Source organism: Plecotus auritus, assembly GCF_963455305.1.
Source record: "Plecotus auritus genome assembly, chromosome: 10".
Lineage (NCBI taxonomy): Eukaryota > Metazoa > Chordata > Mammalia > Chiroptera > Vespertilionidae > Plecotus > Plecotus auritus.
In genome coordinates, this window is record NC_137785.1 from 11,114,658 (window position 1) to 11,141,168 (window position 26,511).

At 52.7% G+C, this 26,511-nt stretch overlaps 1 protein-coding gene across 6 annotated transcripts in view; it reads right to left on the minus strand.

The window, feature by feature from the left end:
* The window catches only part of LOC308235574 (prostate tumor-overexpressed gene 1 protein homolog), a 37,376-nt gene extending 11,066 nt beyond the window's left edge, over nucleotides 1-26,310 (minus strand). Inside the window, exons 1-19 of one of the 6 annotated variants that reach the window (XM_080644491.1) lie at nucleotides 25,949-26,310; nucleotides 25,808-25,853; nucleotides 25,105-25,229; nucleotides 18,951-19,049; nucleotides 18,466-18,586; nucleotides 18,076-18,238; nucleotides 17,823-17,953; nucleotides 17,453-17,540; nucleotides 17,162-17,355; nucleotides 16,695-16,826; nucleotides 16,163-16,248; nucleotides 16,033-16,090; nucleotides 15,797-15,904; nucleotides 12,804-12,992; nucleotides 12,342-12,413; nucleotides 12,036-12,254; nucleotides 11,569-11,749; nucleotides 4,657-4,741; nucleotides 2,919-2,961 (exon numbers count right to left, since the gene is read on the minus strand). In XM_080644491.1, the coding sequence (XP_080500617.1) occupies nucleotides 2,919-2,961; nucleotides 4,657-4,741; nucleotides 11,569-11,749; nucleotides 12,036-12,254; nucleotides 12,342-12,413; nucleotides 12,804-12,992; nucleotides 15,797-15,904; nucleotides 16,033-16,090; nucleotides 16,163-16,248; nucleotides 16,695-16,826; nucleotides 17,162-17,355; nucleotides 17,453-17,540; nucleotides 17,823-17,953; nucleotides 18,076-18,238; nucleotides 18,466-18,586; nucleotides 18,951-19,049; nucleotides 25,105-25,229; nucleotides 25,808-25,853; nucleotides 25,949-26,082 (2,274 nt within the window). In that variant the 5' untranslated portion in view covers nucleotides 26,083-26,310. Of the gene's footprint in view, nucleotides 1-2,918; nucleotides 2,962-4,656; nucleotides 4,742-7,807; nucleotides 9,607-10,967; nucleotides 11,101-11,568; nucleotides 11,750-12,035; nucleotides 12,255-12,341; nucleotides 12,414-12,803; nucleotides 12,993-15,796; nucleotides 15,905-16,032; nucleotides 16,091-16,162; nucleotides 16,249-16,694; nucleotides 16,827-17,161; nucleotides 17,356-17,452; nucleotides 17,541-17,822; nucleotides 17,954-18,075; nucleotides 18,239-18,465; nucleotides 18,587-18,950; nucleotides 19,050-25,104; nucleotides 25,230-25,807; nucleotides 25,854-25,948 lie in introns of those variants that run through there. The other 5 variants (XM_080644492.1, XM_080644493.1, XM_080644494.1 and 2 more) reach the window with 5 other exon arrangements.
* Between the last annotated feature and the right edge of the window lie 201 nt (nucleotides 26,311-26,511).

The window sequence follows — 26,511 nt, forward strand, 5'->3', positions numbered from 1 at the left end:
CGCAGGCTGAAATTCCACAGGAAACACTATGGTACAGCTCTCTGGGGCCACCTTGCTTACCCAGTGCGACAGTTTGAAAGACACTGTTCATGTCATCTGTAAACCTGGTGCCCAGCTCGCAGGCTATTCTAAGATAGGCTGCACACTGCCTCGGGCGTAGCTGTCTGTTAGCAACCCTGTCTGTGGCAGTTGTTCCTAAGTTAATAACTTAGTCCTGGCAAACTAATATAGTATTAATGCGAGAACTGTTTATATGCAAACCAGGTTGCCTGCATTGGAAAGGATAAAGGTGAGTTGCTTTAGAAAAAAAAAAATGCTGCCACATTCGTTGCAAGCAAAGCAACTGTAAATGATTGAACAGAAAAGCTCATAAAAACCCAGGAAGACCCAGCCTTCAGTCTGCTTCTCCTAAGTGTCTTTAGGTTCTCAGGTCACTTAAAACAAACAAAAAACAAAAACCTCTGGAAAAGATGCCTCATTGTGATTTGTGGGTACAGTTTATAAATACGTTGTATGGTAACTGGGAAACCAATACTTAAAAGGTCTTGGTCCTACCTAGAGAGGTCTGTTTAAATGTTCTTAGTCAGATGGAAACTATTCCACTTCCTGCGGCCACTATGGTTGTGTGGGGTCACGGGATTGATTCTGGCCAGTGAGATCTGAGCAAAAGTGACCTGTGAATTCAGTCTGGAGCTTTTAATCCTTGGCATCATCTGAGATCTTTCAGCATGAGTGAGATCTCTACCTAGCAAGAGGGAGAAAACCCACCTTTGCGATTTCGAGCCACTGCAAGTTGCAATCTGGGAGTTGTTATTAGAACATAACCCAGCCTACCCGATACAGGTATGTCCTTCTCAGGTAATCCCATCTGGCCAACTTTTGTCGAATCAAACCAACCAGAGTCTGAGTTCACTAGAGGGGAAACGGAGTACATGTGGGTTGGATGTGTATGTGACATAGAGAAGAACATGAAGACAACATGGACAAGCGTGGGGAAAGGCTATCCATGTCTTGGGTTTCCTGTTTTGGTTTTTTCAATTACAAGACAACGTCTAACACAGCGGTCGCCAACCTTTTGGCCCTCGCGGACCACGGGTTGGCGACCGCTGGTCTAAGAGGTCTGGCTGATGCACGCTCTCCAAAAGCTATACATTCTTTCTTAAACTTTCTCATCACTAAGTGGGAGTCACTAAGTGTGACTGGGAGCTTGGGAAGGGCAAGGACCATGTCTAGCTTACTCATGGCTCCACGCCAAGAGCCCAGCACAGGGCTCCCGAGGTCTGTGTCCACCACCCCTCTACAGAGGGGCTGGGCTGTTTGTGCACCAGGAGACCGTTGTCCCTGCTGCCCCTGTGCTCGGCTGGGACTGTGGCATTCTCACTGTGGGAGCACAGGCGTGAGCGTCATATGTCCTGAGCGTCACTTCCGGTCCCAGGCAGGTAAGAGCCAGTGTGCGCTGGGCCTTGGTGGAGACTTGGGACGCCCAAATGGGGAGGCTGGTTACGGGATGAGAGCATGAGACCCAGCCTGAACAGGCTGTCATGGTGGGGATGGGAAGAAGGGAGACAATCCTTTGTTAAGCCGCTGAGATTTACAGATTTGTTAACATAACAGTCTGATGTGACCACATACACACACACACACACACACACACACACACACCCCACTTTAATCCTATTTATCTACAATGTGCCCCTGGCCTGCAGCCATCACGCCTTGCCTAGACTGTTCCCTCTGTCTGGTGTGCCCTTCCCTCTAGTTGTAACTACCAGAGAATGATCTGTACAGGTTAGCACGTACTATTTACTGAGCATGAAACTGTGAGTTCTCATTTAGTTCTCACGAGGATCCTTCAAGGTCTCATTCAAGTGTTGCCTTGCAGGTCTGAGAACTGAGTCTGCAAGGTGAGCTGTCTGGCCACTTCCTCCTCCCATGAGGGCAGGAACCGCACTGACCTCACTGTCACAGCCCCAAACCCCATCAGGCTCCCAGTCAATATTTTCCAAACAAATGAACTGCAAATATGACCTCCCATGGCAACTGGGCCCCTGCTGCTGTTTCCTGCTATTCTGTAAAATTCCCGAGTTCCTCCTAGAGACTGGGTCAACCTCCTCCACTCTACTCAAGGTCCCCCACAACAATGGCCTGGTATCCTCAGCCACACACACTAGAATGGGCCAGACTGGTTGTTAGTGTTGAAGCCAGCCTGCATCATTGAACTTTTTAAATCCTCACCCAAGGACATGCTTTTTTTATTTTTTAAGAGAGAGAAGAAGGAAGAGGGTGAGAGAGAGAAACATCAATGTGTGAGATAAACATCAAATGGTTGCCTCCCACATGCGCCCTGACCAGGGATCGAATCTACAACCTCGTTGAACATCTACCCAGGAACCAAGAGGTCACAATTCGATTCCCAGTCAGGGTGCACGTGTATGAGGCCATGACCGGGAATCGAATCCGCCACCTTTCGGTGTATGTGACGATGCTCCAACCGAGCCATATTGGCCAGGGCTGTATCACTTAATTTTAAAACATTCGTGGAAAAGCAATAATAGTTATTTCTTAAACACTTCATAAGAACTCACTGAATCCTCACACACCAGGATACGAGGTTGACAGAGGGAAACCAAGGATTGAGAGGCAAGAATCTGAGGTCATGGTTCGAGCAAAGGCCAAGGGAAACTGGCTTCCTAGTCCCAGCAGAAGCCCGTGGCCCCCACTTGCCAATACCTCACTTTTTTCTCCCTCCTGCCAGAAGCCCACTCACAGCCATCAACTCGGGGCTAGGGCCCTCCCATCCTGTCATCGCTCACATCTGCCTCTCGGCCACCACCTGCCCTCCAGCGTACACTGACCCAAAGGCTCTCAGGTTGTAAAATCAACCTCCCCAACCCCAAGCCAGAGGCCTTTCTCCTTACCTTCAGAGGTAAGGTGTCCCGCCTGGACTCTTCCTTCTGTGAGCTGGTAAGAGTGAGGTGGTATACCAGATGTATTTTGGAGGGGGCAGTTGTCAGTTTAAAATCTTGGCACCCCAGCCCAGCTGGTGTGGCTCAGTGATTGAACATTTACCCATGAACCAAGAGGTCATGGTTCAATTCCCAGTCAGAGCACATGGGGAGGCAACTAATTCATGAGTCTTTCTCACATCTCTCTCTCTTTTTCTCCCCCTGCCCCTCCCTTCTACTATCTCTACAAAAAAAAAGCACACACACAAAAAAAAGCCCTGGCCAGGTGGCTCAATTGACTGGAGCAACGTCCCATAAACCAAAAGGTTGCAATTCCTGGTCAGGGCACATATCTAGGCTGTGGGTTCGATCCCTGTTGGGACACATATGGGAGGCAACCGATTAATGTTTTTTTCTCTTTCCCCATTCCTCTCTCTCTAAAAAAAAAAAAAAAAAATCCATGAAAACGTATCTTCAGATGAGGATTAAGAAAAGAAAATTAAGTAGGCTCTGGCTGGGTAGCTCAGGTGGTTAGAGTGTCATCTCAATATGCTAAGGGTGCAGGTTCAATCTCCCGTCAGGGCACATACAATGCATGAATGAGTGCACAACAAATCGATGTTTCTCTCTTTCCTCCTCTCTAAAAATCAACAAATAAATCTTTAAAAAAAAGTTAGCCTGGCCTGTGTTGCTCAGTGGGTTGAGCATCATCCCATGCACCAAGAGGTCACAGGTTCAAGTCCCGGTCAGGGCACAGGACACGTGCTCAGGTTACAGTCTGGATCTCAAGTAGGGGGCATACAGAAGGCAGCTGACCAATGTTATTTCTCTCATTGATGTTTCGCTCTCTCTCCCCCTCTCCCTTCCTCTCTCTTTAAAATCAATACAAACATATTTTAAAAAATTAAACACTTCCTAAGAACTCACTGAATCCTCACACACGAGGATGTGAGGTTGACAATCTTATCCCCATTCTACAGAGGGAAACCAAGGACTGGGAAGCAAGTCTTCTTTCTGTGAGCTGGTAAGAGTGAGCTGGAGAGAAGAGCCACAAAATGAATATATTTCGCTATTTGCTTTTACCTGCTTATACATATCTCCGAAAAGACACACGAGAAATTGGTGGTTTCCAGAAGGAGCTGGGACTGTGTTGGGTTGCTTTTGGAAACAACGTGTGAACCATATGAAAGTTTTATATATGCAAAAAATAGCTTCAATTTTTAAATAGTCAAATTAAAAAAAAAATTGGCATACTCCTCAATCTTAAATATTTGCGGCTAGGAATGTATCACACAGGAATTCCTGCACACGTGAGAAAAAAATATATGCTTATCCTCTGCAGCCTACTATATAATAAAAGGGTAATATGCAAATTGTCCCCTTGACTGGGAGTTCAACCAGAGTTTAACCAGAGGGCAGGGCCAACCCGCCAACGGCCCGGGGCTCCTCTCCCTGGCTGGCCCCACCCCTAATAATTCCCCACCACCCCGATCGGAGGCAGGGCAAGCCAGCCAACCTCTCAAGTCCCCTCCCCCTGGCCTGCCTGTGGGACTGCAAGACCCCACCTGTGCACAAATTCATGCACCAGGCCTGTAGTTTTTTATAACAGTGAAAAACTGCACAGCTAGCCCTGACCGGTTTGGCTCAGTGGATAGAGCGTCAGCCTGCGGACTGAGGGGTCCCTGGTTCGATTCTGGTCAAGGGCATGTACCTTGGTTGCAGGGACATCCCTGGTGGGAGGTGTGCAGGAGGAAGCTGATCGATGTTTCTGACTTTCTGTCCCTCTCCCTTCCTCTCTGTGAGGGATCAATAAAATATATTGTTTTAAAAAATAAATAAAATAAAAACTGCACAGCTAGCCAAATGCCCACAGTATGTGGCAAGCAGCCTCCAAGAAGACCCCATGGTCCCCACCTCCTGGTATTACACCCTTAATCCTTTCAGCTTCAGTGTGGGCTGGACCTAGTGACTTGTAATGAACAAAATATCGCAAAAGTGACGGCCTAGCACAGTGGTCGGAAAACTCAATAGTCTACAGTGGCAAACCGCGGCTCGCGAGCCGCAGTTTGCCGACCACTGGCCTAGCACTTCCAAGACTAGGTCCTGAAAAGCCTGCAGCTTCCACCCATGGTGCCCTCTCTCACTTCTAGATGGGCCAGCCCACCTGGGGAAGTGAGCTGCTCCACGAAGAGGCTACAGGGCAAGAGAGGGAGGGAGGCCCCGAGGCCCGAGTCCAGTCTCCCGGGAAGAAGTGAATCCCGCCAACGCACTGGAGTGAGCTTGGACGTGGGCCCTCCCCCAGCGGAGCTTTGTCTACAACCTTGAGAGAGACCTTGAGCCAGAGGCCCCAGCGAAGCTGTGCCTGACTCCCTGACCCAGAGCAACTGTGAATCTACCCACACCTGTTGTTTTCAGCCCCGAGTGGTGGGGCCCGTTACACAGCGACGGAGCTCATACAGACGGGATGGTTTGTGGAAATGGAATGTGTCCCGCTAATGCACGGCCAATGGCAACCATGTAAACAGGAGAGTCACATGTAATGACATGAATGGTTGGCCATTACTCGACTGGGAAAACCAAAGTAAAATAAAGGTCAACATAGACACCCACTTATGTAAAACATGTAAGAAACTAAGTGTGTCTATAACCACATGCATGTAAATTCCAACGCCAAACTGACGGACCTGCCTCTGGGAAGAGTGGCTTGTTCAGTGTGCGTTTGGGGCAGGGGTAGGAGGAAAGGTCTTTCGCTTTTTGTTCTACACACTTTGGTGCTTTCTCTTTATGAAACTGAACATATGTGTAACTCAATATATGTTTAGTATTAATTTTTTTAAAACCCCAAGATGGTGGGAAAACCTGTATTAGTGAGTTCTGTGTACCTTGAGACAAATACACCTTTTTAGAAGGTGTCTCTTTTCTCATAATTTTTCTTTATAGAGGCAGAGTGTGGGCATTTTTCTCACCCAAACAGGTTCACAACTATTAGCGCGTTGATGTTTTAACATTTTTGCCTTAAATTTTTTTCAGTTTATGTTCTGCCACTTTTGCCAGATCTGTTCCTTTGGGAAAAGTCTCATGCATTTCTCAGTCATTTTTTAAAAATTTGAGAAGAGAGGGAGAGAACCATCCAGATGTGAGAAACATCGATTGGTTGCCTCCTGTACACAGTCTGACGGGGGGGTCGAAGCCACAACCTACACATGTGCCCTGACCAGGAACTGAACACACAACCTTTTGGTGTGTGGGACGACGCTCCCAGCCACCCAGCCAGGGCCATTTCTCAGTCTTGCTTCCAGCTCTGGATACATGGACAAAAAGCAAACTGGTCGAAAATGAAAGGTTTCTGGGCCCTGGCCGGGGAGCCGTTGGTAAGAGCATTGTCCTGATGTGCCAAGGTTGTGGGTTTGATCCCCAAACACATGCAAGAATTAATTAACAAATGCACCACTAAGTGGAATAACCAATCGTTATCTGGCTCTGTCTCTCTCTCTTAAAAAAATAAAAAAGAAAAGAAAAAGAAAGGTTTCCAGTCAGTCACTCGCCCAGTTACAACCTTCAGGGACACTCTGGTGATTTTGACAAGTTTTGCCCAGCACACCTGCCTCCTAAGAGTGTTTTGGGCCAGTGATGACAACAGTCGCTAATAGCAGCTCTCTGTTGCGGGCGACTGTGCTGAGCCTGCCAGGTGGCCAATCCTACAGGGAAGTCACTTCTTGACATATGGGGAAACTGAGGCTCACAGAGGCCAAGGACCTGCCCAAAGCCACAGAGCTAATCAGTGCTGGACCTGGAATTTTCACCTTCCTGTTCTAAGGTTTTTGCTAATTTCTACACTTACAGTTTTATCGATACCTGGCACTCAGAGAAAAAGTCCCAAAAAGACTTGCTCTGTCGGCACTGGCTGGCTCCAACAGGCACGCCAAGCACTTCCGCCTGACGGCTTTACCTGGACTGTGAAACAGGGAGTTCTGTGTCTAGATCTCTCCTCGCTCTTTGGGCATCTTAACCCTGGGCTTTTTCCTGCTTCACCCTGTGAATATGGACCTGAGATTGGAGCCCGACAGTCCCTTAGGTTCATCTAATTGGGTGTTGAGGGCCAGAGGGCCTCCCTGGCTGGAAACATTTATTTTCCTTCAGTTTGTCCTGGACCCAGACCTGTGTTTCCCTGCAGGGTACCCTCCACCCCAGTGGAAACAGCGCTGGCTGCTCTCCACTGTCCCCCCCTGTTGGCAGCTTTGGACAAAGTCCATCACTCTCTTTTCAGAAACGCTCAAGCTTCCAGCACACTCTTGCCTGGTCTCCTGTCTTCTGGGTCCCTCCTTGCCCGACCCTCACCGTGGGTCTTTCTCGGGGCTCTGTACTTGTCCTCACGTCTTCTCCTTCTTCCAGAGGTCGCAAATGGCAGCCCAGCAGCCTCATTAGACCCACCAGCAGATTTTTGTTTGGTCCTCAGTGTGTTTTGTCTTTAATTTGAATGCCTTTGGGCGGGGCAAGCACTCTCCAAGTTCGCCACAGTCCCCATCATTCCCTACCGTCTTACACCCGTCCGCTTCACACATTTCCATCACCTGCCTGGTCCGTGAAGCCATCTGAGTTTTCAGAAACCCCTGCTGAACACACTGTCTGGGAAACCACACCCACTTTCCCTCGTCAATTATCACCAGTGTCTCCTACTCCACAGTTCGTTGGTGTGGGAATCACCTAGGGAGTTGTTCCAAGCCCCCAGCCTCCCTCCTCCCTCTCTCCTCCAGACTCAACAGTTGTAGGCAGGGATCAGAAACTCAAATGCCTACAGGAGCCAGGCAGGCCACATAAATGAGTGAACTAGCCAGGTATAAGAAAAGTCAACGGCCAGAAATATAATCAAATTGCATCTTTACTGAACTATGGTGAATGCATGGAACATAATACAAACATGTTTGGTACGGGAGTTTATATTTCAAATTCAAAGTTGAAAAAATACAAATTGAAAAATAGATCTAATTATTAAAATTTTCTCTTTTGTAATTCTTTTGCTCCTTTGAGTTGAAGCCAGAAGGCTGACATTATCCCTTCCGCACCGAGAAGGCAGCGTCAGGCCCGGGGGCCGCGGTGGGATGAGCACTAAAGAATTCAACCTTGAATCCTGGGAGCGGTGTTTAATGTGGTTCAGTTTCATAACGGAAAACCGCCTTTCACAAACATGGGTACCTCCGAACTTGGAGACTCAGGACAACTACTGGAGCGCTGCGGGGCTGAGACCCTCGGCAGTCTCCTGGACCAGCACCCTATTGCACTGTGGTTCCGTAACTACTCTGTGTGGTCTGCATTCACACGACCAGCATTGACCAGCAAAGGCAACCTGACATATTAGTCCATTCTCATAGAGTCTGGATGCAGAAAGCCTTCGGGGGAATTTGGTCTTTAACCCCACAATTTGGGTAAATACGGTCCGGGTCATGTCTTTCATTTCTGGAAACCAACTGCAGCAAAGGAAACGGAGTCAGAATATTCCTTGCTTATGGCTTCCCATTTTTGCCAGGACTGGGCAAACATGATCCTACATTCAAGTAGCTGTTTGTGAATGTTCTTGCGCAGAAAGTGTTCAGAAGGGTCATAACCTTGACCCAAAGTCTTTGATCAACTTTCACAGGGAAACCAAGGTGTGGCTTTTGCCTCATCGGAAATGAACCAAGTAGATTGGTTGCAACAGTTCTGACTTCTTCCACACATCATGTGACGACCAGGTCATAGAGCTTCTGTGGAATACACTGGCTCAAGTTCACCATCAACTTGCCTGTGATTAATGTACAGAAGCGCATCAAGGGCGATCACAGTGTGTCCCACTGACTTTCTTTGCACAATTCAGTTCCAGGTGACTGATACAATCACCTGACTGTCCTCACCAAACGTTGCCACCTTGGATTGTGGAGTCCTGACAAGTTCCCCTGTGACACAGTTCATTACATTACCACAACTGTCTGTGGCTGTGCTTAGGAATTAGGACCTATGTAAAACTTTTCATTTCCGCAAATACACAAAAATAAGCCATTTCCCAGTGTTGGGCCTGCCCTGGCACCGTGTCACAGACTTCTTCGGTCACATGAAAATTCTCAACTTCACAAATAAATAAAGCTAACTGGGTGGAAGTAGTTCATGCGCAGAAATAGAAAAGGCCACAATAGATTTGTCTCTTTCGAGCAACTGGACTTGTCAATCTTCTGATTTCTCTTCAACACACCGTACAATGCAAATAAACGCCTGTTCGACTTAAATAATGGCCCAAACAGATGTGTTTCTGTCCAGGACACGTCATTCTGCTCCTTTATAAACTCGCCGTGTGCCAGAGGTTTTAATGCTCGGGTGATTCTCTTCACATCATTGCGAGACTGCATGTGGCAGCCACGTCATTTCTATGGTTGGCTTTCCAAACCCTACTGACACTTGAGGCCCTTCTTCAGTTCACCGAGTATTGCATCCCGTGTCTGGTCTGTGTACTGGTCGAAGTTCTTACTGTGCTTTGATTCATAATGACGTTTCAGGTTGTACTCTTTCAACACAGACATGATTTTTTTGCATATTAAACACGTAGGCATGTTCTTCACTTCCACAAAGAAATAGTCTCGCTCCCATTTTTTTCGAAACACGGGGCCCTCTCGTTCTCTCTTTGGTTGTGCCACTTTTGATAGAGACATGGGTACAAGAAAGATTTCACTTTCCTCTGCACACTACCACAGGAACAACCACAGGGCAAGCCCAGTGACAAGGGTGGGAGAGCCAAGAGGGAGTGGTGGGGACTGTGGCGAATTAGAGAGCACACGCCCCATCGAAAGGGGCAGCTCCAGCCTCTTGTTGCTAGGCAACAGGGCAGGCCAGGGGTGCCAGATCTCCTGACTTGTCAAGAGAAGCCAAGACTATAGATTTTGTGTGTGTGTCTGTGTGTGTGAGAGAGAAAGAATTACCCTGATTTTTACAACTAACTCTTTAGGAAAAAAATACCACGTATGCTAACACAGGGAAGGCCAAACAAAACCCATCTGTAGAGTGGCCCATGGGCCACCATATTGCAACCTCTCTCCCAGGACAGGGCCCAGGAATTCAATGTTAACCAGAGTCCCAAACAATGTGGATGCTGGTGGTCCATAGTGGACCACGCTCTGAGCAACACAGGTCTAGAGTTTGACAATAGACAGCTGACTCTCTGCCTCCAGGGAGACCACCCACACGCCCCACACCTCGGTCTACTACCAGCTGCCCCCTGGACATGTCTCTGAGGATACCCTTCAGGTCCCTTGCCTCACCACATCCCGAACCTGCTTCCTGCTGGGTTTCCATCCCAGGGACAGCCCCACTGTCCATCTATCCAAAGCCCCTGAAGGTAGGTCTCCGACTGGGACCTCTTTCCACATGTGATCTCGTCCACTCTGTGACTTCAACCACCAAACACACACATCTCCTAAGGACACATCATGAGCTCCCACCATGGCAGCTGTCACTTGGACATACCTTAGACCATTAGCATTCACCACTGGCTCCTTCCCCCAGTCCCCTAACTCAGAGAAGCCCCACCACCTACCAGCACCCACTTCAGGTCCTGGAGCCCACCTCAATGTCCCCAAACCCCCAACTTCCTTCACATGGCACACCAGTCCCCAGCCTCACCCCTTCTGCCCCCAAATCTGCCCAGCTTCTCCGCTGGACTCTCCTCTCCCCTGAACCATGCCCCCAGCCTCCTCCATTTTTCTGACTCCTGGCAGACCAAGGCCCACCCCTGCTAATAGCCTTCTGTGGTTCTTGTGTCCCCAGGACAAACCTCAAGCTGCTCAGTTTGGAGCCTGAGCCCCCCCTCTCCACCTGGTGCCTGCCTGCCTCTGTGTCTCCCCGAGCCAGGCTGTACCAGACCGCCTGACTCACTGCCAAGGCCAGGCGTCACTAGCCTGGGCCTCGGGATGTCTGCTGAAGCAAGAACAAGGACAGAGATGTCTCCCCCCGGTCTCCTCCTGCCCAGTCCTGGGGGACGACAGTGACGGGAGCCGGGGCATGTGTTAAAAGGAACTTTATTGGGTGTTGGGGGTTCAGATGAGATCCATGAGGATGTCGTCCTCCATGACGCTGGGCTGCAGGCCCGGCTGGGGGACCGGGCCCCGGGGACCCCCGCTCAGCAGCATCTGACCTGGGGGGGGGGGGCGGTGGGGAAGGGACTGCATCTCCCAGTCGTCCCTGGGGCCCTGAAGGGCCCTGGGGCTGCTTTCTCCCTCCTCCTCAACTTAGTCCAAGGCACTAAGTTGTCTAGAAAGCCCTGGGGGGACCCATCAGAGGCGCTTTCTGGCCCCATCTGGACATAAATGTGCTGTTTCCCATATGCCTTTGGAAACCCATCCCCCAAAATATCTCTCTGGCCCTAAGCCTACATTTCCCAGCAAACCCCAGAGAACACGCAAGAAAGTGATCATGGGGAGACCTCTTGCCCTCTAGGTTTTTGGTCCCCTGACCCTCAGAACGCCCCAAAAGCCAAGCAGGGATGCACTCTTCTTGAATTCCAGGACTTTACTTCCCAGGAGCTCTTGGTAATCTTAGGGCTGCAGCCCAGGGGCTGCTGGGACACTCAGTCAGGACCCTGGCCTCCCCCAGGCCTCCTTACCTGGCAGTGGAGCCCGTGGGGGAAGCTGTGCAGGCCAGGACTGGGCAGGTGGCGGGTGCAGGAGGGGGGGTCCCAGCTGGGGCTGCCCCAGGCCCTGGTGCGGTGGGGGCAACAGCGCAGGGGCCCCTGGTGGCTGGAGGTGGTGAAGGGAAGCCTGCTGTGGGGGCACCCCGGTCTGGGGCTGGGAGAACAAAAATGTGGCTCAGAAGCCCCAGTGAGGAGACCCCTCCCAACCACGAAGCCTCTGGCACAGAAAGTGCCCAGAGCATGTCTCAGCCAGTCATTTGTGTGGGGTCTTTCTTCAAAGAAATCTTAGCAGAAGCCCATGGGAGACACACCGACAGGAGCTGGTGGGGGTCTACGCACACCTTTTATCAAGCCAACCTCCCTCCTCCGAGATGAAAGGTCTAGAACTGTCATAGCCCAGGACCCATGTTCCCAGCTGCCCCCCTCACCCCAAATCTCACCGGCGGTGGGTTAAGGAGGAGGCTCCGCAGTTGGGGATTGGCCCCAGGGTTCTGGGGCCGAAGGATAGGTCCAGGAGGGAGCGGGCCAGGAGCTGCTCCGGGAGGGCCTTGGGCAGTGCCTGGGGGAGCCTGGGCAGCATTCTGGGGCTGGGGCTGCCCTACGGCTGCAGAGGCCCCCACAGTGCCCTGAGGCTGGGGCTGTGGTGGACGGAGCTGGAGCTAATGGGAAGAAATGCGGGTGAGCAAGAGACTCCAACCCCTCGGCCTCCACAGCCCTGACCCTGACCCTGCTGGCTTTGTCCTCACCAGATTCGGTGAGGGCCTTGCCTGGTCCTCCAGAATGGGGCCCAGCCCGGGTGGTGCCTGCTGCGCCCCCATCTGTACAGGGAGAGAAGGAGCAGGTCGCTGAGTGCGTGTGGAGTGGCTCTGAGAGGATCACTCCACATGTCAGAGATCTGAGCCCTGAAAGGGAACCTTTAAGGAGCTGGGAATATTTCTTTGAAGGTGAGGGTCTGGGAAGGAAAACTACATTCCCAGGTCCCAGGAGGGGCCTGTGTCTTGGAGATTCCATGAGGACGCTGAAAAGGGAGAGAAAGGTCGCAAAGAAATGTGGGGATGGGACTGAACCTGGATGCCTGCGTCTTGGGAGAGGAGTAAGTGGCTGGTATTGGAGCCCCAAGAGGTCCCTGCGGGGTTGGCCATGGGTTCTGGGGCCCAGGTGGGCAGGCACTAGGAGAGGGGGACGGGACAGGGACCTGCATCACTCACCCCGCGCTGCTGCTCCAGCTTCTGCTGCTGCACCTGCTTGTGGTTGGTAATAACCTGGCGGATGCCATTGACAAAGCCGCTCTGGTCATAGGGGATGAGGCCCATGAAGATCTTTTTCTTGGATGAGTACAGGAGCATGAGCACGCGCACCTCACAGGGGGCCGTGTGGGGGAAGTGCACGCAGCCCGCCTGGGGGGTAGAGAATCAGAAACAGTCACACCCTGCAGGAGGAGGTATTCCACCCTCCCGGTTCTAGAAGATCCTAGAAGCCCCACAGTCAAGAAGAGGCGAGATTTCTGCTGTGAAAGGCTGAGGAGGCTGGAGTATTGCTTGAAGTTGCTCCAGAAACAAACTGAGTTGCTTAAAGGAGCGCTGAGTGCCCCAAAGGACAGGGCCAGGCCCAAACATGGGGCTGGGTCCTGGCTCTGCAACCTTGATTCTCCCCCCACCCCCCGCCCGCCCGCCACCTCCACCTCATGAGGCTGTTGGGAGGGTTCACGCTGAGGGGGGAGGGGCTTCAGCACAGAGCAGGCACCTGAAGCACAGCGACCCATGGGTTGCAAGACCCTTAAGGGATAGCCACACCCTTCCTGGCCTCAGCCTCTGCCAGTGAGAGCGGAGGACGACAGCACTAACGTCACACCACGCACACCAGGCACCCTGGCCGCAGCTGGACACACAGGAAGTGCCCAGAAAACGTTATCAAACGTGAAGTGAGACCTAATACACGGAAGCTCAGAACAGGGGCTGACGAAGTTGAAGTGCCACCTCCGGGACCTTGGCCAAGTGAGTTTACCTCTCTGAGCTTTGGTTTCTCATCTGAGGCAGATCCTGCTAGCTGCCCTCCCGCCCTTCTGCTTGGGGCAGCAACGTTTCTAGGCCCCCGCACCCTGCATCTGCCCCAGAGATGAAGCCTGCTCGGTGGCGTGGAAGTGTCTGCTTTCCTGAAGAGACAGGGATACGTGATGGACGCCACACTTTCTTCTTGCCTTCCTGCATCAAGTCACGCAAGATGCCTGGAGCTTCAAGACCATCTTGTGACCGTAAGAGAGAAGCCAACAGAATCTTGGCCCAGACATCCTGGGGCTGCAAAACTAACTCCAACAGCTGCCTGCCTCTGGACATCCTGCTGTGTGTCAAAAACAAATGCCTGGCCCTAACCGGTTTGGCTCAGTGGACAGAGCGGCGGCCTGCGGACTGAAAGGTCCCAGGTTCGATTCCGGTCAAGGGCATGTACCTGGGTTGCGGGCACATCCCCAGTAGGAGGTGTGCAGGAGGCAGCTGATCGATGTTTCTCTCTCATCGATGTTTCTAACTCTCTATCCCTCTCCCTTCCTCTCTGTAAAAAATCAGTAAAATATATTTTTTTAAAAATGCCTGCTTGTACGGTGCTCACTCTGGGGACATCCTTCTCAGAAGCCAGCTGCCATGCTGTGAGGAAGCCCAAGTCACATGCAGAGGCCACGGGTGGGCACTCTGAGGGCCAGGCTGAGCTGAGCCCCGAGCCGACAGCGTGTACTATGTGAGTGAACCTAGAGCCTCTAGCCCAGCCTTGGACAAACTACGGCCCGCAGGCCGGATCCAGCTGTTCTATCCGGTTCTCTTGCTCTCCCCTCCGCTCCTTTACTTTGAATTTATATTAGTTCACACAAACACTCCATCCATGCCTTTGTTCCGGCCCTCCGGTCCAGTTTAAGAACCCATTGTGGCCCTCGAGTCAAAAAGTTTGCCCACCCCTGCTCTAGCCCATCTGAGCTTTCAGATAGATGACTATTCTCAGCCATCATCTGATGACAACCTCAGAAAAGTTCCCAAGCGAGACTAGCCCCGCTGAGCCCAGTCTCCCCACAGAATCATGAAAGAGAAAATTGTTCTAGGCCCCCACCCCAATCATCTATTTGTTCTAAAAACTCTGCTGGTTGGGTTTATGTTATTTGTAGCTGGCAGCATTCCTAACGCTGAGGATCGCCTTTGCAGAATGTTCCTGAGGATTCCATGAGGTAAGCCACCAAAAGTTCCCTCTCCTGGAGAAGTGCTGAGTCCACGGGACGTACTCAACAACTGAATCTGTTCCTATGTAGGGAGACCTCCCTTCCTGTTGTAAGTTGAATTGTCCTCCAAAAATACATGTGACCTTATTTGGAAGTAAGGTCCTTGAAGATGTGATGAGTTAAAATGAAGTCATTAGCCCTAACCGGTTTGGCTCAGTGGATAGAGCGTCGGCCTGAGGACTCAAGGGTCCCAGGTTCGATTGCGGTCAAGGGCATGTACCTTGGTTGCGGGCACATCCCCAGTGGGAGGTGTGCAGGAGGCAGCTGATCGATGTTTCTCTCTCATCTATGTTTCTAACTCTCTATCTCTCTCCCTTCCTCTCTGTAAAAAATCAATAAAATATACTTAAAAAAAATAAAAATAAAATGAAGTCATTAGAGTGGGCCTTAATCCAATGACTGGTGTCCATGTAAGACAGCAGGACAGGGGACTCTTTCCCCCTCCCTATGTGGGAGTCTGTGCTTGTTTCTCGATAAATTTCCACCCTTTGCTATAAAAAAAGAAAGAAAGCAGGACACACACAGGGAGGAGAATGCCACGTGCAGGCACAGGCACAGGCACAGACACAGTGAGAGGCTGGCCATGTGAAGATGGAGACAGAGATGAGCAGTACTGCCTGAAGCCAACGCCTGGGCTGCCTGCTGCAAGAGGCCATGAGGGGTCCTGCCCCGCTGACTCTGGATTTCGGACTGCAGGTTTCCAGAACTGTGAGAATAAACTTCTGTTGTTCTCAGCCCCAGAAAACCAATACACCCAGTAAACCTGTCAGAGCCAATTCTTCCCAATTGCTCCTGTCACATATTAACATGGAACGGAATCCCGCCTGGCACATACTATAAAGCGAGCCAAGGCTCTGGAAGAAGGCTGAGCAGGCCAAGCTCGCAAAGCCCACCAACCGGAACAGAGTCAGCACCCTGGGTCTCCCCCGGTCCAGGACTCACAAAGCCGTTGCCCATGATGCGGTAGAGGCCTTTGAGGGACTCCAGGTCCTTGTTGGTGAAATGGAACTGGACCATCCTTGAGTTCCGGAACAAAGGGCCCAGCGTGGTCTGGGGAGACACAGCACGTTGAGTGGGGAAGTGAGGAGGGGAGCACAGGTGGAAGGGGCGGGAGAGGGATGAGGGAAGAGGGAAGAGAGAATGGGCAGGGGTTGGGGCTGCTCCCGCCTGCCACTCACCAGCAGTTGCTGGGGGATGAGCTGCATGATCAGTTTCTGGGGCCACTGCTCTGTTTTCCTGAGGGCGATGCGAAAGAGGTGTCAGGAGGATGCAAACCCCAGCCCGCCCCACCCCCTGACAGTCACCTACAGGTTCTCGCCGTGATTGACGTAGACCTGGCAAGGCAGAGACCGCGTCAGCTTGGTGTTGGCGTCCACCGAGGCCGGTTTGGGTTTCTGAGGGGGAAACAGAGGCATATCACAGCCGGAGGGGCCCAGTCTCAGTCCCCTCACTCCCTCCTGCCCAACCCTGGGAGCCCCAAAGCTCAGGATCTCCCCAAGTTTCAGTCCCAAGAACCCTGCGCCCCTCCTTAGTACCATCAATCCCACAATTCTCTAGTCTTCCACAAATGTTGGGCTCCTCTTCTTACCCCCAAATCCCACAACCCTCTGACTCCTTCATGCCACAACCCCCTGGGTCCGTCTGTACCCAGAATCTGAGACGCCTCGGTTCTTCCCCTGTAATACAATTCTTACCGCCTCCTTAGTCCTGAGCCTGAGCGTCCTGGGGACTACTACCTGAGGACCACAAGTCCACGACCCTGTGGCGGCCCTGCTCGCCCTGCACTCCACCAGGCCCGGCCCTATGATCCACCTGCCCAGGACTCCTCAAGCCAACTCACCTCCTGCCACTCGAGGACCCCGCTCCAGGCCAGGAGCTTGTTGGAGACGGACTGCTGCCCACTGAGGGCCGAGGCCCCTAGCTGGGCTGGGGAAGGACCACTCACCCCACCTGGGGCGACTGTGCCCGCCTGCTAGAAGGGAGAAAGGAGGGTGGGGTGGGGGTCAGACCAGCTCCTAGGAGGGGCTGTCCTGAGAGAGAGAGACAGGCCAGCCAGAACTGGACAAAGGCCTCTTCCTCTGTATCCCCATGGCCGTCCCTGGGATATAAACACTCTGATCCTGTAAGATTCCAGGACTCAGAACAGGAGCCCGTGGGATCGTCAGAATAGTCTTCATCCACCAGGAACCACACCCACGCCCTGGGCCCTCCTCAGGCAGGCAAACTGCTTGTCCTCTGCACTGTGCTGGCCTGGGGCAGACGGGGAGCGGGGCAGCGGCAGCAAGTGGGAGGCATACAGACACCTACCATGGATGGTGCCCCAGGCTGCGCAGTGGGGGCCAGGCCCTGAACAGGAGCCACTGTGGAGACCAGGTTGGGCTGGGAAGTGGGAGACGGCTTGGGGGCACCAGGTGGCCCCTGTGGCAGTGAAGGGGCCTGGGCCTGGCTGAAGGGGGGACCCACTCCTGGAGCCGCTTGCTGGAGAGGGTTGATGGGTGAGACTGCGAGAGACCAAGGGAAGAGGTGGGGCAGGTGCCCTGGGAGAGAGGTCTGGCCGCCCCCGCCACCCCTGCCCTGTACCGTTGCCCCTGGACTCACAGCGCGGGCCCAGCCCAGCCTTCTGGTTCTTGGCAGCCTCCACTGCATTCTGGGCAGCCACCTGAGCTGCGCTCAAGTTCCCGGGAACCTGGAAATAGAGGGGACGGGCTGATGAGGACCATGCACCCCAGTCCTGGTGTCACACCCCCCACAAGGCACAGGCACCCGGACTCCAATATCACAGGAGCTCATGACTCCCATCACCCCACAGGGACATGATTCCTCGCTCCCCAAGAATCCCACCCTCTGCACGTCTCAAGGGAAACCCCCATCACTCCCCAAGTCCCAGCATCCAACCACCAGATCTCTTCCAAGGGGCAGGGCTCCCACAAGGCCCCAGAAGCATGTCCCTTCCTGGTGATGTCCATACCTGGTACTGCTGGGGGACGGAGGGCAGAGGCTGCTGGGGGGCTGCCGAGAGCGCAGCACTCGAGGATGGAGCTGGAGGCAGGGAAACAGGCTGCTTTGGCTGGAGGGGGCCTGGGGCCGAGCTACCCCCGACTGAGAGCCAAGGATGGACAATGGAGCCCCATGAGAAGTGGTTTGAGAGAGAAAGGAAATCCAAGTCAGAGGGAGTCAGCCGGCGAGAACCACCCCATCCCCCAGCGGCGAGTGGGCCTCACCTGGTAGCACGAGTCCCCGCACAAGCACCATGTGCCGTGGGTCCTGGCTCACATCTGCTGGCGGCTGCAGTGGCTCCAGCATGGCTGGGGGGGCTGCCTTTTCGAACAGAAGCCGCAGGGCAGGCAGCTTCCGAGGGGACACGATGGAGAAGTGGATCCCTCGCTGCAGGAGAGATGACAAGTAGTAAGGACTGGGCCACAGGGGCCAGCCCCCAGGCCACTACCCACACCTGCTAGGTGGCTGGACGCTAGACGGCATGGACCCTAAAACCACATTCCAATCAGGCTTTGGGACAGGGGACCATGAAACCTAAATTAGCTGCCCCAGGGGACTCTGTGACCTGAAAGTCCAGCCCCAGCCCTCCTCCCCCAACACCGGGGCGTCCTCACCTCCCCAATCTTCTGCACGAGACTTTCCGTTGTGCACCCAGAGTATGTGGTGCTCTCAACAGCGGGCAGCAGGTATGGAGGCGAATTACAGATGAGGAGGCAGACGCGGTGTGTCTGGCCACTGCCAAGAACAAGGACAGATGTGGAGCAGGTGGCAACAGGCCTTGAAAGAAGACCCAGACCCAGCACAGCAGAGGTACAAGGACTCCGCCCCACAGGAAGTCAGGAGGAATGGCCCCACTTTACAGCTGAGAACACTGAGGCTCTGAGGTTCCACACTGACCCCAGGTCAGACAGCGCACAGGGGAGATAGGAGCCCAACACCCCTTCCTGATGAGGCACCAGCCAGGGGCCACTTCCTGATTCCCAGCCCTAACTCCCCAATGTGAGATAGGGGGTGGAGTCCTGCGACAGGCAAAGTGGGGTCTGAGCCAAGTGGACAGAGATCAACACGGGACATGAGACCCCACACTGGGTGCACTCACATCTGCTCTCGCATCTTCTTGAAGTCATCAAACAGCTGCAGGGCTGTGCTGAGGCCTTCTGCGATGAGGCTGCAGCTCTCACCACCTCCGCCCATGAACCTGCACGAGGCCAGGCTGTCAGCCCTCAGGGGTCCCTGCAGCCCCCAGGCCACAATTAAGAACCTGCACCCATGCCATCCCCTACCCAGCACTGGACTGTGCGCCTTGGGATGGAGACACTGTTGAGTTCCCTGCTCTATCCCGTGCTGGCAGTGCCAGGCCAAAGAATGGGGACAGGGGACATTTGTCATCTCCTGCGAGGGAGTCTTCCGGGAAGAGGCCCCATCAGAGGATGGACCAGGCAAAGGGCCTGGGATCCCAATACCCGCCTCGGGGCCATCTCTCCATCTTTAAAGCCAGCCCCAGCCTCCCCTTCCCAGCCTGGAACAGAGGCCCCTCTCCTCCCAGAGTTATGGGCTGAATTGTGTCCCCAGGAAGAGACATGTTGAGGTCCTAACCCCAGTTCCTCAGAATGCATGTTATCTGAAAACAGGACCTTCACAGAGGTGCTCAGGCCACACTGCGGGAATGGCCCGCATCCAATACGACCCGTGTCTTATAAAAAGGGGGAACTGGGACACATACAGGCACGCTTAGAGGAAAAGATGACGTAGAGACATAGGGAGAACACCATGTGGAGACTCGAGTGACAGTGCCACCAAGCAAGAAATGTTTGGGGTGACCAGAAGCTGGAAGAGACAGGAAGGCTCCAGAGAGCATTAGGCCCTGCCCACCCGAGCTCAGACTCCTGGATCCTGACCTGTGACACCACAGTCCCGCTCTTCTGAGCCACCAGTTTTTAGTACTTCATTATGGCAGGTCAGGGAAGGAGACCAATTGGACGGAGCCATCACTAGGAATGTGCCCGAGGACACACAGGGTCTCAGAAACCTGCTGAATCAGAGCATCCTAGCCGCCTGGCGGAGGGTCTCCAGGGACATGTTCTCCCTGAGCTCTTCCCAGCTGCAGGCTCTCCCCCTCTGTCCCAATCTACCCTGAGAGCTCAGTGACCTTTCCCCTCAGGGCGCTCAGCCCACCCACTGATCCTGGCCACCCCCAATCCTCCTCTTGCTCACCACCAAGACCCTGTTTTACACAGGAATTTTATTTTTAAATATAGTTTATTGATTTTTTACAGAGAGGAAGGGAGAGGGATAGAGAGTTAGAAACATCGATGAGAGAGAAACATCGATCAGCTGCCTCCTGCACACCTCCTACTGGGGATGTGCCCGCAACCAAGGTACATGCCCTTGACAGGAATTGAACCTGGGACCCTTGAGTCCGCAGGCCGACGCTCTATCCACTGAGCCAAACCAGCGAGGGCTACACAGGAATTTTAACGCCACCTAGTTGGGACAGACCGTAGCGAATGAACCAACCCCGGATCCACCCAAATGCCAGCTTGCTGTTCTGAAAGTAGTCAAACCACCGTTTTGTGGGTCTGAGACTCGAGCCTCAAGTGCCCTGGCTAGTGCTGGGGGGAGGGGGGAGGGGGGAGAGGTGTGGGGAAGAGAAAGGGAGCAATCCCGCTATGCACATGAGTTCTCCTTTTAGGTGATGAAAATGTTTTGGAACTAGATAGAGGCAATGGTTGCACAACATTGTGAATGTACCTAAATGTCACTGAATTGTTCACTTTTATATGTTACTGTTGTTAATAAATTTTTATGGATTTCAGAGAAGAAGAGAGAGATAGAAACATCAATGATGAGAGAGAATCATTGATCGGCTGCCTCCTGCACGCCCCCGACTGGGGATCGAGCCCACAATCCAGGCATTCGCCCTTGATCAGAATAGAACCTGCAACTCTTTAGTCTGCAGGCCGACACTCTATCCACTGAGCCAAACTGGCTAGAGCTATTATTGTTTAATTGGTTTCAGAGAGAGGAAAGGAAAGGGAGAGGGGAATAGAAACAATAGTGATGAGAAAGACTCATTGGTCAGCTGCCCAAAACCCAGGTATGTGCTGACGGGGAATTGAACCCTGACCTCCTGGTTCATGGATCAATACTCAACCACTGGGCCACACCAGCCGAGCTGAATTATTCACTTCTAAATGATTACTTTTGCTACGTAAATTTCAGCTCAATTTAAAAATGTAATTTATGAGGGAACATGTGACCAACCAACCACTTTGAGATCCTAAAAGTTGTTCCTTACTGAACACAGAGCATGAGCAATCTGTTACCAACTCAGAGGAAGATATGTAACAGATATTCTGCCCAAGAAATGAGAACAACCTGAAAATAGGGAGCAAGGAAAAACACGGTCAGTTGTAAAATGTTTCAAATATCATAAAGTTGCCTGGCCAGCATGGCTCAGTGGTTGAGTGTCCATCTATGAACCAGGAGGTCACAGTTCGATTCTCCATCAGGGCACATGCCTGGGTTGCAGGAGGCAACAGATCAAGGATTCTCTCTCATCATTGATGTTTCCATTTCTCTCCCTCTCTGAAATCAGTGTGTTGGGCGGGGGGGGGGGGGGGGGGGGAGGGAGGAGCCCAGCCAGCGTGGCTCAGTGGTTGTGTGTCGACCTATGAACCAGGAGGTCACGGTTCGATTCCTGGCCAGGGCACATGCCCAGGTTGTGAGCTCAATCCCCAGTGGGGGGTGTGCAGGAGGCAGGCGATCCATGATTCTCTCTCATCATTGATGTTTCTTTCTCTCCCTCCCCCTTCCTCTCTGAAATAGTTAAAATTTTAAAAATAAATAAATAAATATAAAATGTATGATACACTTTAGCTCCAAATAACCCGCTGATACAGACACGGAGTAAATAACACACAAACTGAAAGCACCCTGGGTGCTCTGACTTTTACTGCTTCCTTGCCCTCTCACTTGCCCCATTTGTCCAGCCTGATGTCATAACCTCAAAACCTGCATTGCCCACTTTCACCAGCTAGTAGGTCCCTGGAGGCCCCGGAGGTACAGGTCCAATGAATGAATGTGATCAGCAGCCAGCCCTGACTGAGGGCTCCCTGCGTGCCAGGTCCCCCACCCAAGAGGGTCAGGACCTTCCCTGTCTTACGTGCCTGACTCCTCAGTGTCCAGGACAGTTTGCTCTACAAATGTCCGTTGAATGAATGAACGAATGACTGTCACAATGCCATGGGGAAGACTGCAAGGGCTCTTTTCCTTCTAATTTCTTCTTTCTGACCTGAATCACAAGCTGTAGGAGGGGGGAAACTGCCTCTTTTGTAAGACAGGAAATGTAACATCAGAAATGAATCTTCCCAAACCAAGGCCATTTCAAAAGTCACACTGCATGCTTTGTTCCTGAAATTCCCGGAGAAGATAAGATTTCCCCAAGTGTGAACAAAACTTGCCGACTCTCTTTGTGATCTCGGTTACAGACCTGCCTGGAACATCTCAGAAACTGAATTTAGATGGTTACATAGGACTTGATAAAAACAATGACAACAGTGAATGTCAAATAATAGCTTAAAATGTTTATCAACTGATTGAGAGGATGCTGCAGTGCGCATACAGCACACAAAGCACTCTCAGTTGCTTAAAGATACAGTGTGTTCTAAGCTGATGACTGGGGAAGGTGGGTATGTGATGAAGGTATTCAGAAAGCACTTCCCAGCCCTGCCCTAGTAGCTCAGTTGGTCAGAGCATCATCCCGATATGCCAAGGTTGTGTGTGGATTCTAGTCAGAGCACATACAAGAATCAACCCATGAATGCATAAAGTGGAACAACACATCAGTGTGTCTCTGTCTCTCTCTCCCTTCCTCTCTCTCTAAAATCAATCAATCAATAAAGCTTTAAAAATGAAAAATCAATTGATAAAAAAATATATGTATATTTATACATATAAAGAAAACATGTCTCTCTTAGCTTCCTAGTGCCCCTGAAATTTTTAATTAAGGGGGTTTGACTGCTTTTCCTGATACTTAAACACCCACCAGAAGACTTGGTCTCTTGGTGATTACCCTTCCTATAGCTTTCACTCATTCATTTATTCAGCCAAGGTTTCCTGGGGCCTCTTGGGTGCCAGGCCCCAGCTGGAAGCAAACACCCAGGGTCCTGGACATTCACAATCCAAAGACGGGTGTGGGGCTGTGAGAAGTGAACACCTTGAAGTAATGGGGACAAAAGAGGGAGCAACTGGCTGCTTGTCAGAATCAGGGAAGAGGCATTAAAGTTGCGTCTGGAAGCCTATAAAGTTTACCAGGGAGAGTCAGAGCATGAAGTGCATCCTGGACATTAATCCACTCACTCACTTGTTCAATCAAGTTTTCCTCCAGCCCCCTTTGTGCCAGGCCTCCAGTGCTGGGTGCTAGAAATTGAGGGACATCAGACTTGGACTCAGGCCCCAAGGAACCCCATTTAACACTGTTCATGTCTTATCTACCACAGTCTATCCTAGCTGCTCTCACCTGGGGTTGGTTTTACCCCCCAGGACATTTGACAATGTCTGAAGACGTTGTGGTTTGTCACAATTTGGAGGGAAGTGGCTAGAGGCCAAGGATGCTGCTGAACGAAGCACAGGACAGCACCCATAACAAGGAATTATCTGCACCAACAGTGCAGAGATGGAGAAACCCTGCTCTACCCTGACCACGAATTCTAATGACCATGAGGGAAGAACAGGCGTCACCTGTCCACTGAACCTTCAGCACCCAGTCCAGCACACAGCCCGGAACAAAGCAAACATTTGCTGAAGGAATGTAATGAAGGGTGCTGTTTCATGGGCTCTGACCACAGACCAGACCTGAGCTTAACACAGGACAAAGACTAGCTCCCAACAATACTGGGACACGAACTACCGTCATCCATTTGCAAACCAAGAAACTGAGACACAAAATAACAGCAAACGCTCAGGTAGCACTTAATACACGCCAGGCACTGATTTAAATCATCAACTCATTTCATTCCCAATGCATCCCTATGAAGTCATGGTAGCCTGGCCCCCAGTGACCTCCACCTCCTGCTCCTCACGCCCCTGAGGATGCCGACCCCCTCAAACACTGACTACAACTGACTTGTGCATCAAGCAGAATGTGGCAGAAGTGATGATGTATGACTTCCAAGACTTGATTTTAAAAAGCCTGTGGCTTCCTCTCTGCTCTTCCTGGTGGATTGCTCAGTTTGAGGAAAGCCAGCTGCCATGTTGGGCGGACACTCAGGCAGCCCCGACGGGAGCCCTTGTGGCAAACAGCCAGCAAGGCTGTGGGTCCTCCAGCCTACAGTCACAGCATGAGCCGCCTGGGAAATGGATCCTCTGAGAAGCAATCAAACCTCTGGTGACTGCAACTTCATGCGAGACCCTGAGCAAGAACTATCTAGCTAAGCTACCCCTGAATTCCTTACAGAAACTGCATGAGGTAATGTATCTTTGTTTTTAAGCCACTAAGTCTTGGGGTAACCTCTTACACGTCAACCGGTAAGTAGTACAATAAATAACTAATACAAGCACAGATGCTCCTGAACTTACATCCAAGGAAACCCATCGTCAGTTGAAAATATCACAAGTTCAAAATGCATTTTACCCCCCGGACATATAGCTTTACCTGGCTGGTTTTTATTGAATGCCTATGGCTTTTGCACCATCATAAAATGGAAAAATCTTAAGTCAGGAACCGTCTGTCTTGTTAACACACACACACACCCCTTAAAGGTAAGTTATATTAGGCACAGAGAGGACAGGGACCCCTGGGTCTGGGACTTCTCCTGCGGTACTGCTGTGATTTGGCTCCAGGCTGTGTGCACCTGCAAGAGTCTGCACCGTTAACTAACGCAATTTCATTCAAAGCACAGAGGGACCGGTCCAGGCCTAGCCCCCTGCCCCCTGCCCTCAGGCTTCAGTGAGCCCTGAAAAAGGAGGACTGGAGTAGAGATGAGAAACAGCGGACAGGAAGTGGAGAATCACGCATGGAGTACCAAGGGGGTACTGGAGCTCAAGGCTGCCTTGAGGCAAGCGTTTCTACTTCCAAACCAAATGGCAAAATCACCAAGCACACAGAACCCACTACAGAAGTCAGTTATGAACAAAAACACCCCCCCACACACACTCAGGCCTTTCAGCCACCCAGTGTGACCCCAGCCACCATCCGTTCACGGTCCCTCACAGGGCCCCCCAACCCACCCCAAGCACAGGGAAAAGCTCACTTAATGCCATCGAGCCAGGTGACAAACTCATAGGCGCTGCTGGTGGGAGCGTGACACTGTACGTAGGACTCGGGAGCGCAATCCACCGTGTTGAACACCACGAGGCTGTACTGGGTCCCCCCATACTAGGAGAGGAGGACAGAGGAGCTCTTCATCTGCGACCTCAGAGAAAGTAGTGGCCCCAGCCCCTCCTCCCTCTGACCCAGAGGTCCAGGCCCCCAGCCCCTCCTTCCTCAGACCCAGGGGTCCAGGCCCCCAGCCCCTCCTCCCTCAGACCCAGGGGTCCAGGCCCCCAGCCCCTCCTCCCTCAGACCCAGGCGTCCAGGGCCCCAGCCCCTCCTCCCTCAGACCCAGGGGTCCAGGCCCCCAGCCCCTCCTCCCTCAGACCCAGGAGTCCAGGCCCCCAGCCCCTCCTCCCTCAGACCCAGGCGTCCAGGGCCCCAGCCCCTCCTCACTCAGACCCAGGCGTCTAGGGCCCCAGCCCCTCCTCCCTCAGACCCAGGGGTCCAGGGCCCCAGCCCCTCCTCCCTCAGACCCAGGCGTCCAGGCCCCCAGCCCCTCCTCCCTCAGACCCAGGCGTCCAGGGCCCCAGCCCCTCCTCCCTCAGACCCAGGCGTCTAGGGCCCCAGCCTCTCCTCCCTCAGACCCAGGCGTCCAGGGCCCCAGCCCCTCCTTCCTCAGTCTCAAGAGTCCCAAGACTCACGTCTCCTCCGAAGTCCGTCTCGGCGGGTGGACCACCATTAAAATACCTGTGAGGGTCGGAGGTGAAAAGTCGGGGTCAAGCAAGAGGCTGTGAAAAACGAAAGTCGGAGGGCGGGGCTGGAGTTGTGGAAATGGAACTCACTCGATGGCCGGGAGCAGGTAGTGCTTGCGGAGCCCCTCGAAATAGGGCCCCAGGTTGGCTGTGCCCTCAATCACGAACACCACGTCAGCTACCAGGCCCCCGGCGCGAGCCGGGCCCTCGGACCCGGGGACCATCCCCCGCGAGCTAGACGCCACCGCGGCAGAAGCCTCCGCGAGCTGAGCGGAAGTGCGCCTGCGCTGCGCGTGCACCCGTGCCGAAAGGCTGCGCGTCTGCGCTGCGCGTGCACCCACGCCAGAAGGCTGTGCGCCTGCGCTGCCCGTGCACCCGCGCCGAAAGGCTGCGCGCCTGCGCTGCGCGTGCACCCGTGCCGAAAGGCTGTGCGCCTGCGCTGCGCGTGCACCCGTGCCGAAAGGCTGTGCGCTGCTGGGGACGCGCCCGCTACCTTGTTAGTGCGGGGCACCCAGGGCGGATCGGTTCTATTATCTCCTCCGTTCTCACCCACCGGGTGCAAGGTTCAGAAAGGGCATAGCGAACGCCTCTGGGGCCTGATGTGAAAGAATGAATCGTTGGTAGGACTGTTGAGAGCGAAATATATTGAAAGC